Below are 14076 nucleotides of genomic sequence, written 5' to 3'. Positions count from 1 at the left end.
ACATATATATATATATGTATATATATATATATATATATATACACATATATATATATATATATATATATATATATATATATATATATATATATATATATATATATATATATATATATATATATATATATATATATATATATATATATATATATATGTATATATATGTGTGTGTGTGTGTGTGTGTGTGTGTGTGTGTGTGTGTGTGTGTGTGTGTGTGTTTAAAAAGCGGCTACCAAACGAACTGGGAATTGTGTCTTATCGTTCACTTAAAAGAGCCGTTCATAAGACTCTGTTCGTTCGCGAACGCCACATCTCTAATAGCGATAACAAATACAATGCTTTGACGTTGATAATAAAGTATAAATGAGCAAGTTATGGTTTATTTTCAATATACATGTATTGAGATAGGCTCCAGCACCCCCCGCGACCCCAAAAGGGACAAGCGGTAGGAAATGGATGCATGGATGGATGTAATGCCTATTTGCTTTTTAATGGGAACTTGTGCACTTGTTTGAGTGTTCAGAGTGCGACATCCGGGTACTGGCAGTGTGACACAGCCAGTATTTTCCAGTATTTCAAAAGAAACACATCTTTAAAACCAGTCGTATGTTTGTTCCTTTTTGCTACTCCGCGCTCATCACAAACACATGAAAGAGTAATAAGTTTGACTCCATATGACTCAGAAGACAAACTGCGTCGCCGTGCCTTAGTGACAGCAGTGACGTGTTGTGACGTCACGCGTCATGGCCGGCGATCATGTCCGCCCGCTGAGTTTAGCCTAGCGAGCTAGCGCCACTTTGCTAACCAAAGGATGTGGCTGGAGGAGCATCCCCGGGTGTTATACACCGGCGACAACACATTCTTAGACGAGGACAATGCAAGGGGCGCTAAAGAAAATTGTCCACAAAACGTACAGGACAACGGTGAGTAGAAACATGGAAGCTACAATGTTAGCTGCAGCTAGCACGGTAGCGCAGACGAGCTAGCCTGAAGGCATCAAGTTGCAGCATCAGCACCATTCACTCTTCTTACACATCATGTCACAATATGTTCACATTCATCAAAATAATAACCATTACGACAACACACTCTCCACTTGGCATTAACGTCCACCCCAAACCTTCTTTTTTTACAAGTAATAATAACAATGTATCATGTGGCTAGACAATAATATCAAACATGAGTAAGATTGTATGCTACTAGCATTTAAAAGGTGATGACATTTTGCTGGTTAAAGCTACACTATATTGCCAAAAGTATTTGGCCACCCATCCAAATCATGAGAATCAGGTGTCCTAATCACTTGGCCCGGTGTATAAAATCAAGCACTTAGGTATGGAGGCTGTTTCTACAAACATTTGTGAAAGAATAGGCCGCTCTCAGTGATTTCCAGCGTGGAACTGTCATAGGATGCGACCTGCGCAACAAATCCAGTCGTGAAATTTCCTCGCTCCTAAATATTCCAAAGTCAACTTTATTATAAGAAAAGTGAAGAGTTTGGGAACAACATATTAACTCATTCTCTTTCTATGCCACATCAATATGGAATGTTCTCCCAACAGATGTAAAAGAAAGGGCATCTCTATCCTCCTTCAAAACCGCACGAAAAGAACACCTCCAGGCAACTTCAACCCTAAACTAACACCCTCCCTTCCTCATCATACCTCTTTGGATTGTAAATAATCAAATGTAGACACTTTTTCTTATACTTTCTGATCTCTCTCTCTGTGTCCACTACTTGCTGTACATATCCTACCAAGTCAGTCCTACACTGTTCCAATGTCCATTTCTCTGATGATGCAATTGTTGATGACTAAAGTGTTGATACCAACCAAACCTTTTGAATGCTCCAGGATACCAAAACAATTTGGACAATTTCATGGGATGGCACTTCTAGTTCATATGTTAGTAAAGGCAAGTGGCCAAATACTTTTGGCAATATAGTGTATATTAAAACGTTTTATGTGCGTGCATATTATACCATTTAGAAAATCTAGATTCATATATTTAAAAATATGGTCTAAATAAAAAATGTTTATTTTATTTTGTATATTTACTTTAGTCATTTTAAAACAATTGTAATGATATTATATGTGTTAGAGTTTTTTTTTATAATATGTATGGAGGGATGGCGATATGGCTTAAAATCTATATAACTCTTATTATATGGCAGCCTCCTGCAATATAGAATAGAATATATCTTTATTGTCATTGTACATTGTACACCGAAATTGTAAGCAAAACTAATTTAGTGCAAATTCATAACACATAAAACCATAAGAACATAGATAAATAGATAAAAATACACACAATACATAAAAATACCAAGCACACAGCTCACATGCACAGTCATTGTCGTCTTGTGTTCAGCGACACTATTGCTCTCGTGTAAAAAGTGATATTATTTGGCATATACAGTCATGGCCAAAAATATTGGCACCCCTGCATTTCTGTCAGATAATGCACCACTTCTCCCAGAAAATTGTTGAAATTACAAATGCTTTGATATTCACATGTTTATTTCTTTTGTTTGCATTGGAACAACACAAAAAAAAAAAACACCCAAAAAGCCAAATCTGATATGATTTTACACAGAACTCCAAAAATGGACTGGACTAAATTATTGGCACCTTCTACTTAATATTTGGTAGCACACCCTTTGGAAAAAACTACTGAAATCAATCGCTTCCTGTAACCATCAATGAGTTTCTTACACCTTGCTACTGGAATTTTGGACCACTCTTCTTTTTCAAACTGCTTCAGGTCTCTCAGATTTGAAGGGTGCCTTCTCCCAACTGCTGTTTTTAGATCTCTCCACAGATGTTCTATAGGATTTAGATCTGGACTCATTGATGGCCACTTCAGAACTCTCCAGCACTTTGTCTTAAGCCATTTGTGTATGCTTTGGGTCGTTGTCCTGCTGGAAGACCCATGACCTCTGACGGAGACCCAGCTTTCTGACACTGGGCCCTACATTATGCCTCAAAATTCTTTGGTAGTCCTCAGATTTTATGATGCCACGCACACAGTCAAGGCATCCGGTGCCAGAAGCAGCAAAGCAACCCCAAACATCAGTGAACCACCATGTTTGACTGTAGGGATGGTATTCTTTTCTTTGAATGCCTCATTTTGTTTTCTGTAAACAGTGTGAAGATGTGCTTTGGGTTGAGTTTTTCCTTGCCCTGATATGGGATCTGAGCCGAGGATGTCGTTGTCGCTTGTGCAGCCGTTTGAGACACTCGTGATTTAGGGCTATATAAATAAACTTTGATTGATTGATTGCTTTACCAAAAAGCTCCACTTTGGTCTCATCTGTCCACAGGACATTCTCCCAAAAGGATTTTGGCTTCCTCAGGTAAGTTTTTGTCTTGCTTTTTTATGTCTCTATGTCAGCATCGGGGTCTTCTTGGGTTTCCTACCATAGCGTCCCTTTTCATTGAGATGGCGACGGACAGTGCGAGCTGACACTGTTGTACTGTGTCTGCAGGTCAGCTTGAATTTGTTTGGAAGTGGATCCAGGTTCTTTATCCACAATTCTAACAATCCTTCTTTGCAGTCTTTCATCAACTTTTCTCTTCCGTCCACGTCCAGGGAGGTGCCATGGGCTTTAAACTTCTTGATGACATTGCGCACAGTAGACACAGGACCATTTAGATCTCTGGAGATGGACTTGAAGCCTTGAGATTGTCCATGCTTTTCCACAATCTTGGTTTTCAAATCTTCTGAGAGTTCTTTGCTCTTCTTTCTTTTCTCCATGCTCAGGGTGGTACACACAACACAAAGGTTGAGTCAACTTTTCTTCATTGTAACTGGCTGCAAGTGTGATTTCTATATTGCCAGCACCTGTTACTTGCTACAGGTGAGTTTAATTACAAATTAAAGGGGCATCACATGCTTAGAATACAAATATTTCTCACAATTTTGAATAGGTGCCAATAATTTCTATTTTATTTTTTATGTTCCAATGCAAACAAAATAAATAAACATGTGAATACAAAAGCATTTGTAATTTCAACAATTTTCTGGGAGAAGTGGTGCATTATCTGACAGAAATGCAGGGGTGCCAATATTTTTAGATAATAGAAACATTTTGAAACAGGTTACAAAGACTGTGACATATTGCATCTTTTCTGGTTGTATTTGTCAATGCTGTTATTAGTCACTTGCTAATGTATTGTTAATAGCTGGCTACTTGCTGTTAAAGTGTAGTCCGCACTTATAATTTTGATGTTTAGCTACTTTACACTAATACTATGGTATCGGTATCAGCTGATCTCACTCATGGATAAAAGGTATCGAAATCGGCAGCATAAACCCTGATCTGAACATCCCTATTTCAAAATTTCTAATAAATGATTTAAAAAAAAAAAGAAAGTGTTTTTGTGTTGTAAGTGGATCACACTGAAACGGTGAACCTGAAAGGTGCAGAATTTCACTCCCGCAAAAGCTCACACAGTGACAAATTGGATGAAATACACTACCGTTCAAAAGTTTGGGGTCACCCAAACAATTTTGTGGAATAGCCTTAATTTCTAAGAACAAGAATAGACTGTCGCGTTTCAGATGAAAGTTCTCTTTTTCTGGCCATTTTGAGCGTTTAATTGACCCCACAAATGTGATGCTCCAGAAACTCAATCTGCTCAAAGGAAGGTCAGTTTTGTAGCTTCTGTAACGAGCTAAACTGTTTTCAGATGTGTGAACATTATTGCACAAGGGTTTTCTAATCATCAATTAGCCTTCTGAGCCAATGAGCAAACACATTGTACCATTAGAACACTGGAGTGATAGTTTCTGGAAATGGGCCTCTATACACCTATGTAGATATTGCACCAAAAACCAGACATTTGCAGCTAGAATAGTCATTTACCACATTAGCAATGTATAGAGTGTATTTCTTTAAAGTTAAGACTAGTTTAAAGTTATCTTCATTGAAAAGTACAGTGCTTTTCCTTCAAAAATAAGGACATTTCAATGTGACCCCAAACTTTTGAACGGTAGTGTATGTTTGTTCCCCAACATGACCTACCTGTCAGAAACACAACACCTGTAAAATATACTGTTGATGATACTTGACAAATAAACAAGTCATTTTTTAAAAATGATTCTGCCACTTGTTTAAAAAAAACAACCTTATAGCGTCTTGTGTTACCTGCTTTGTCAGCATTGTTTGTAACTCAGCACCTTGCTTCTCGAGGTGTAGTTTGCGGCAGGACCAGCCAGGTCCCAGTAGGGCAGTCGTCAGGACACCAGCTGTTGACAGGATGCTGCACTTTGCACATTTACTTCTGTCTCCTGGGTCGAAAGCAACCGAGCAACAGTGCTCTCACTTAATGTGTACACACTTTGTGAGTGTATGTGTGTTTGTGTAGTGCTGACTTTAATGTTGTCGTTTACACTTTTCAGAGCATGCTATGGCAATCAGTGTCAGCGTACTGAGGGAGCTGCCTTGCTCAATGACTGGAGCTTGCAGTGCAGACATCAGCACAGAGATGGAAACAGGTAAGAGATCTATATTAATTTGGATATGATTGTTTGTATGTGATCTGCCTTAAACTGGCTGTAGTTGTATTTCACATTTTATTGCTTGGGAAAAAAAATTTGGGTTGAAAAATGTCCAAGCTGCACACTTTTACTTACTGTTAGTACAATTACTGCAATTAACTGTTACAGTTCTTTTGAAAGCCGATCAATTAATTTGATCATTGACGACTGATTATACATTACATTAAATTGAAATATAGTACAGTATATTACGTAATTAATTAAGGTCTCCTATTGAATTTGTAAATGAAAGTACAACATTAACTACTGCTTCAATCTAAAATAAAACTCTCATCTCTGAAGCTTGTTGTGAACTTGCGGTATATTGTAGTTGCTTGTAGTTGTAACTTGTAGTTGTGTACTTTCACTTTTTTCTTGTAGCACCTCTTTAAAAATGTTTAGATGAGCAACACATGATGCATGCATATGTGAGGTGATGTAAACAACAATAATTGTAGGTCATGAATGCATGAGATGTTTTGAAATACTTAGTTTGCAGCCAGAATGCAATTCTTCTTATTCCAATAATTGTTGATTGTTTGGATACTGTGTAAAATTAGAATGATGCGTGTAGTTTAGGGATAGGAAACCTAAAATCTATGTTGCCATATATATACTGAACAAAAATATAGACGCAACACTTGATTTTGCTCCCATTTTTCATGAATTGAACTCAAAAATCTAAAACCTTTGCTATATACACAAAATACCTATTCCTCTCAAATACTGTTCACAAATCTGTCTAAATATGTGTTAGTGAGCATTTGAGCATTTCAAATACAGGTGTTTTTGTCGACATGTTAAAGGTGTTTAATAAAAATACAAACATGTTTAACACATAGATTCCTTTCTTTCATGAAGACAAGAATATAAGTTCTGCTGATAACTTCCACATTTTTGAATGGAGGAGGGGGAAAAAAAATTCTGTCCAATACCACATGAAAGTGGTTGGTTTTCGGCATCTTAATTGTTCAGCTTCCATACTCGTTTTTATACACTTTACAAGAAACACAATGACGGAAAACTCTGTAGCCGTGTCCCAATTCAGGGTCTGCATCCTTCGGAGGACCCGGCCTACGCAGCCTTAGAAGGCGGGACTTTCGGAGGCACCTCCGAAGGATGCGTCACCCGTTGTTAAATGGGACAGTCTAGCCTGCGGAGGATTTCCTGGTTGAAAGTGTATTTGCTGCCGGTGCCGCTGCTTGTATTTGCCGCCATCGTCAAAAAGATCCGGGTTGAACAAAGTCGCGCAAAGCATCTTGGGATATGGGAGGCCACGAGGGATAGTCGCGGTGCATCCTCCGAATACAGAGAAAAGGAGGGCGCATTCGTCGACTGCATTTGGAGGAGCCTTCGAATTTGAATTCATTGGGACAGCCTTCCCGCAGCGTTGTGACGTAAGCGGCCTTCAAATTCGCCCTTCGAAGGATGCAGACCCTGAATTGGGACACAGCTTGTGTCTTGCTAGCTTGTGTGCGCTAGCTTTCTGACTCTTATTTTGTTAGCACAGGCAGGATGGAACAACGCTTTTATTGTAAAGTACAGGCACTGTGCGGTCGGTCTTAAGGCTTCTGACAGCAGGTACGGCACAAAAGTATGTTGAAATTAAAGTTCAAGTTAAAGTGCCACTGATAGTCACACACACACAAGGTGTGGTGAAATTACCCTCTGCATTTGACCCAACCCCTTGTTCCAACCCCTGAGAGGTGAGGGGAGCAGTGAGCAGCAGCGGTGGCCGCGCTCGGGAATCATTTGGTGATTTAACCCCCAATTCCAACCCTTGATGCTGAGTGTCAAGCAGGGAGATAAGGGGTCCCATTTTTATAGTCTTTGGTATGACTCGGCCGGGGTTTGAATTCACGACCTACCAATCTCAGGGCGGACACTCTAACCACAAGGCAACTATCCATCCATCCATCCATTTTCTACCGCTTATTCCCTTCGGGGTCGCGGGGGGCGCTGGAGCCTATCTCAGCTACAATCGGGCGGAAGGCGGGGTACACCCTGGATAAGTCGCCACCTCATCGCAGGGCCAACACAGATAGACAGACAACATTCACACTTACATTCACACACTAGGGCCAATTTAGTGTTGCCAATCAGCCTATCCCCAGGTGCATGTCTTTGGAGGTGGGAGGAAGCCGGAGTACCCGGAGGGAACCCACGCAGTCACGGAGAGAACATGCAAACTCCACACAGAAAGATCCCGAGCCCGGGATTGAACTCACGACTACTCAGGTCCTTCGTATTGTGAGGCAGACGCACTAACCCCTCTTTCACCGTGCTGCCCCACAAGGCAACTAAGCAGGTCTAAAAAATTAAATAGTTTCTTGCGTTCCTGCCGGTCGTTATTTTATTAATACCTAGTTCACAGCAGCCAACGTCATCTCACAAGATCCTCAGATGCCGTGAATTTCAATCAGTTGACAAAAGTGACGTCATAGTTAAGATTGATCACTAATTTTTAGATTTATTTTTTTAATGCCTGGCTGGCGATTGACTGACACACCCTCTGTGATCGAATGGTAGCTCACAATCGTCTGAATGGGCACTCCTGATATACAGTATATCCACTCATACAATATACATATATCTTTTTAAAATTAGTTTTCATGTAAAAAAAACTTTATTTTGAAGGTGAGGCGGCATTTATCTTGCCATGGTGGTGTTCCACGATCAATTACATGTAGGGGAAACCCTGGTATATCGGCAATATCACACAACCCTAATGTAGCATTGTTGAATGATGCTTTTGATGCTTCTGTCTGGTCTTTGCTTAGGCAGTGTTCGCATACCGACTGCAAAGTACACAAAAATGGGGGAGACTCTGAGATATGTCATTCCAAGTCACATGCAGTGCTCTATGGCTTGTGGAGGCAAAGCCTGTAAATATGAAAACCCATCTCGTTGGAGTGATGAGGAGCAAGCCATTAAAGGATTATACTCATCCTGGTATGTTCACTGACCATCTATGCTACTGTATGTACTGATTGTACTATATGTACTGTCATTAGAGGTCTTTTGTCTTCGTCCCTCTTGTTTTTTTGCAAGATATTTTAGAATTCTTCAACTTCTTCTGTCCTTTTTTTGTAGGGTTACAGACAACCTGCTAGCTATGGCAAGGCCTTCCTCTGAAATTATAGAGAAATATAATATCATTGAGCAATTCCAAAGGTAAAGTGCGATTTCTTCTTTTACAAAAGTCTATCAAGATTGCAAACATAGGTCTGGGCCGATAACAAATTTTGCTGGATTTTATATTGTCCAACAAATTATTGTCGATAAACAATGTTATTGTCAGCATTATTTTAAGAACAATTTAAGCACTAATGTAATCATGACATGTAATAACAATAATGCAAGTTAAAATTTCAAATGCAATAAACTTCTGTTTCTAATGAGTATTTTTTACCATTGTAATTGGAAGGTCTGGAACCTTTGATTTGATTGATTGATTATCGAAAATACGTTTTCTATTAGAAAAAATTGCACTTCATAAATATTGAACACCTTGAAGTGAAGTTTTTCCCCAGTTGTTTTTTTGTGTGTTTTTGTTTTCTCAGGCCATCCAAGGTAAATTTTGGCATACTTGCTCCATTGTTTGTGTTGAAAGACTAATATTGCTCATTTGGTTTGAAGCGAAAATATTCCCACAAAGGTATATTTGCTTTGCAATCTTCTTTTTTCCTCTTAATTTTTGTTTCCTTGCGGTGCGTCTAACTCGCGATTAGCGAGATTCTCCTGGTGTCGTAAGCTAGCAGTCCCGCCTCCACTCACAGAGACAAAGATTGGGAGTGAATGACAAGAGGGTTTACTCTGCTCAATGAATTGTATTGCGTGAGTGCGATGCACAGAGTAAACCATCCTGCACCATGATGTAAGATTGAGAAGAACGGGGCAATATATCAATGCTGGCAAAGTTATCAAGTTCATTATCATTTATTGTTCAATTAAATGACATATTTATTATCGACCCAGGCCTATGCAGATATACACACCTGCATATCTCATTATGATTCTTGATACTTATTTGATACCCATCCATCCATTTTCTACCACTTGTTCCTATCTGGTTCCGGGGGGTGCTGGAGCCTAACTCAGCTGCATTCGGGTGGAAGGCGATGTATACCCTGGAAAAGTCGCTTATTCGATACCGTGATAAAAAATAAAAAACCTTTAAGTTCACTACTTAATTGAAAAGTGTCAAGTGTTTCAGATCATTGTGCTTCAACTTCTTTTTGCACAGAATTGAAATTGCACTATCAGCTGCCAATAAGTATTTTATGTTAAAAAACAACAACAACAGTGTTCTATAACCTCCGAGTATATCAAAACAAATAATAAATATGCTCATAAATAACAAAAATAGTCAACTATTGTACATTCTAAAAAGAGCCTTTAGGTATATAGAACTTACAAACCCCGTTTCCATATGAGTTGGGAAATTGTGTTAGATGTAAATATAAACAGAATACAATGATTTGCAAATCCTTTTCAACCCATATTCAATTAAATGCACTACAAAGACAAGATATTTGATGTTCAGACTCATGAACTCTTGTTTTTTTTTTGCAAATAATAATTAACTTAGAATTTCATGGCTGCAACACGTGCCAAAGTAGTTGGGAAAGGGCATGTTCACCCCTGTGTTACATCACCTTTCCTTTTAACAACACTCAATAAACGATTGGTAATCGAGGAAACTAATTGTTGAAGCTTTGAAAGTGGAATTATTTCCCATTCTTGTTTTATGTAGAGCTTCAGTCGTTCAACAGTCCGGGGTCTCCGCTGTCGTATTTTACGCTTCATAATGCGCCACACATTTTCGATGGGAGACAGGTCTGGACTGCAGGCGGGCCAGGAAAGTACCCGCACTCTTTTTTTACAAAGCCACGCTGTTGTAACACGTGCTGAATGTGGCTTGGCATTGTCTTGCTGAAATAAGCAGGGGCGTCCATGAAAAAGACTGCGCTTAGATGGCAGCATATGTTGTTCCAAAACCTGTATGTACCTTTTAGTATTAATGGTGCCTTCACAGATGTGTAAGTTACCCATTCCTTGGGCACTAATGCACCCCCATACCATCACAGATGCTGGCTTTTGAACTTTGCGTCGATAACAGTCTGGATGGTTCGCTTCCCCTTTGGTCCGGATGACACGATGTCGAATATTTCCAAAAATAATTTGAAATGTGGACTCGTCAGACCACAGAACACTTTTCCACTTTGTATGTGTCCATCTTAGATGATCTCGGGCCCAGAGAAGCCGGTGGCGTTTCTGGATGTTGTTGATAAATGACTTTCACTTTGCATAGTAGAGCTTTAACTTGCACTTACAGATGTAGCGACAAACTGTATTTAGTGACAGTGGTTTTCTGAAGTGTTCCTGAGCCCATGTGGTGATATCCTTTAGAGATTGATGTCGGTTTTTGATACAGTGCCGTCTGAGGGATCGAAGGTCACGGTCATTCAATGTTGGTTTCCGGCCATGCCGCTTACGTGGAGTGATTTCTCCAGATTCTCTGAACCTTTTGATGATATTATGGACTGTAGATTTTGAAATCCCTAAATTTCTTGCAATTGCACTTTGAGAAACGTTCTTAAACTGTTTGACTATTTGCTCACGCAGTTGTTGACAAAGTGGTGACCCTCGCCCCATCCTTTCTTGTGAAAGACTGAGCATTTTTTGGGAAGCTGTTTTTATACCCAATCATGGCACCCACCCGTTCCCAATTAGCCTGCACACCTGTGGGATGTTCCAAATAAGTGTTTGATGAGCATTTCTCAACTTTATCAGTATTTATTGCCACCTTTCCCAACTTTTTTGTCACGTGTTGCTGGCATCAAATTCTAAAGTTAATGATTATTTGCAACAAAAAAAAAAGTTTATCAGTTTGAACACCAAATATGTTGTCTTTGTAGCATATTCAACTGAATATGGGTTGAAAATGATTTTCAAATCATTGTATTCCGTTTATATTTACATCTAACACAATTTTCCAACTCATATGGAAACGGGGTTTGTACAATATTGTTCTTAAAATTCTTTCAATAGGGTGGTACTGTGACATCATCATGTCATTTGGAATTAAATAGGCTAATAAAAAGGCTAAAACATATATTTTAAAGACAAACCTTCATGTTTCTATTCGTTACTGATATCAACATATCAGCCTTTTTTAATTTTGTTATGTATTTTATGACATTTTTCCTTTTTTTTTGGTTAATTTATTTCTACAATGTACATAAAAGAGCAACTTTAACCACAGCGTCAGTTTCTATGTAGAGTTGCGCTTTCCATCATTTTGAGTAGGCTGCTTTGCAAAATGATTAACCCCTCTCTTCTATTCACACGAGCTCCACCCAGGAATGGGGTCATATGAATCCCTTCCCTACTTTACCATATATACGCCAAAACCAACGGCTAAGTATACTTCCTCAGAATTCCCCTTCAACTTATTCTTTACTTCAAGCATTACTGCCACCTAGCAGGAGGTCTGTGTATCATTCAAGCATAAACTGTTTGCGAGAAACACAGTATAATCGGCACATTTGTAAGGTTTTGCTAGTTGTAATGCTTCTGTTGGTAATTGTAATACTTTTTGTTGCGAGTTTTTGTTTTGATGCTGAGTTTGGTGTACATGCAATGAAACCTCCCCCTGGTGGGATGCAAAAATGGAAATATGTAATATGGACAAATTGTTTTGCTCAGGTGTGACGTGAAGACTGTCATAAACTTACAACGTCCTGGAGAGCATTCCAGCTGTGGCAATCCACTGGAGCAGGAGAGTGGATTCACGTACCGACCTGAAACTTTTATGGAAGCAGGAAGTGAGTCTCCTAACTCAAGTTGGAGTTATCAAATGTCTCTAACGTAATTGATGTTTTGAAATGTTTGCGCCATGATTTTTGAGAGTAAACACAAGAAAACATCAGCTCTTTTACTCCTAAATTGAACATTTGCATTCACAAATCCATGAAGCCGCAAGACTCAGTCCTACCATGAAGTGTAAACCATGGACTGAGATGTCAACCAAGGTAGTAGACTGCTATTAAAGCTACAACTTCAAGCCCCACTGACATGTGCAGATGTCCAAATGGACAATCCAATGTCTTCTGGACTAAAGTTTGATGTTCAGATGAGATTAAAGGCCTACTGAAATTAAATTTTTTTATTTAAACGGGGATAGCAGATCCATTCTATGTGTCATACTTGATCATTTCGCGATATTGCCATATTTTTGCTGAAAGGATTTAGTAGAGAACATCGACAATAAAGTTTGCAACTTTTGGTTGCTGATAAAAAAGCCTTGCCTGCACCGGAAGTAGCGTGACATCACAGGTTGAAAGGCTCCTCACATTTCCCCATTGTTTACACCAGCAGCGAGAGCGATTCGGACCGAGAAAGCGACGATTACCCCATTAATTTGAGCCAGGATGAAAGATTCGTGGATGAAGAACGTGAGAGTGAAGGACTAGAGTGCAGTGCAGGACGCATCTTTTTTCGCTCTGACCGTAACTTAGGTACAAGCTGGCTCATTGGATTCCACACTCTCTCCTTTTTCTATTGTGGATCACGGATTTGTATTTTAAACCACCTCGGATACTATATCCTCTTGAAAATGAGAGTCGAGAACGCAAAATGGACATTCACAGTGACTTTTATCTCCACGACAATACATCAGCGAAGCACTTTAGCTACAGAGCTAACGTGATAGCATCGGGCTTAACTTCAGATAGAAACAAAAGAAATAAACCCCTGACTGGAAGGATAGACAGAAAATCAACAATACTATTAAACCATGGACATGTAACCACACGGTTAATGCTTTCCAGCCTGGCGAAGCTTAACAATGCTGTTGCTAACAACGCCATTGAAGCTAACTTAGCAACGGGACCTCACAGAGCTATGCTAAAAACATTAGCTATCCACCTACGCCAGCCAGCCCTCATCTGCTCATCAACACCCGTGCTCACCTGCGTTCCAGCGATCGACAGAGCGACGAAGGACTTCACCCAATCATCAATGCGGTCGGCGGCTAGCGTCGGATAGCGCGTCTGCTATCCAAGTCAAAGTCCTCCTGGTTGTGTTGCTGCAGCCAGCCGCTAATACACCGATTCCACCTACAGCTTTCTTTGCAGTCTTCATTGTTCATTAAACAAATTGCAAAAGATTCACCAACACAGATTTCCAGAATACAGTGGAATTTTGCGATGAAAACCGAGCTTTTTGTATTGGATACAATGTGTCCGAATACTTCCGTTTCAACGATTGAAGTCACGCGCATACGTCATCATACATAGACCTTTTCAACCGGAAGGTTAGCGGGAAATTTTAAATTGCACTTTATAAGTTAACCCGGCCGTATTGGCATGTGTTGCAATGTTAAGATTTCATCATTGATATATAAACTATCAGACTGCGTGGTCGGTAGTAGTGGGTTTCAGTAGGCCTTTAAACTTGTTATTTGTCCACAATTATAAGAAAATTTTCGAAGGTGTCAAGGTGAGGCTTTTAAAGCTAAGAACTAGAGAT

General features: G+C 39.5%; 1 protein-coding gene across 1 annotated transcript in view; it reads left to right on the top strand.

Annotated features, from left to right (window-relative positions):
- Positions 1-596: 596 nt before the first annotated feature.
- Positions 597-14076, top strand: part of ptpdc1a (protein tyrosine phosphatase domain containing 1a) — a 34783-nt gene continuing 21303 nt past the window's right edge. The window contains exons 1-5 of the mRNA XM_062037598.1: positions 597-923; positions 5404-5499; positions 8322-8493; positions 8635-8715; positions 12253-12371. Of these exons, the coding sequence (XP_061893582.1) occupies positions 812-923; positions 5404-5499; positions 8322-8493; positions 8635-8715; positions 12253-12371 (580 nt within the window). The 5' untranslated portion in view covers positions 597-811. The remainder of the gene's footprint in view (positions 924-5403; positions 5500-8321; positions 8494-8634; positions 8716-12252; positions 12372-14076) is intronic.

Source organism: Entelurus aequoreus, linkage group LG26, assembly GCF_033978785.1.
Source record: "Entelurus aequoreus isolate RoL-2023_Sb linkage group LG26, RoL_Eaeq_v1.1, whole genome shotgun sequence".
In the NCBI taxonomy this organism is placed as follows: domain Eukaryota; kingdom Metazoa; phylum Chordata; class Actinopteri; order Syngnathiformes; family Syngnathidae; genus Entelurus; species Entelurus aequoreus.
Note: the sequence above shows the minus strand (reverse complement) of the source record. Positions and strands in the feature narration are given on the sequence as shown.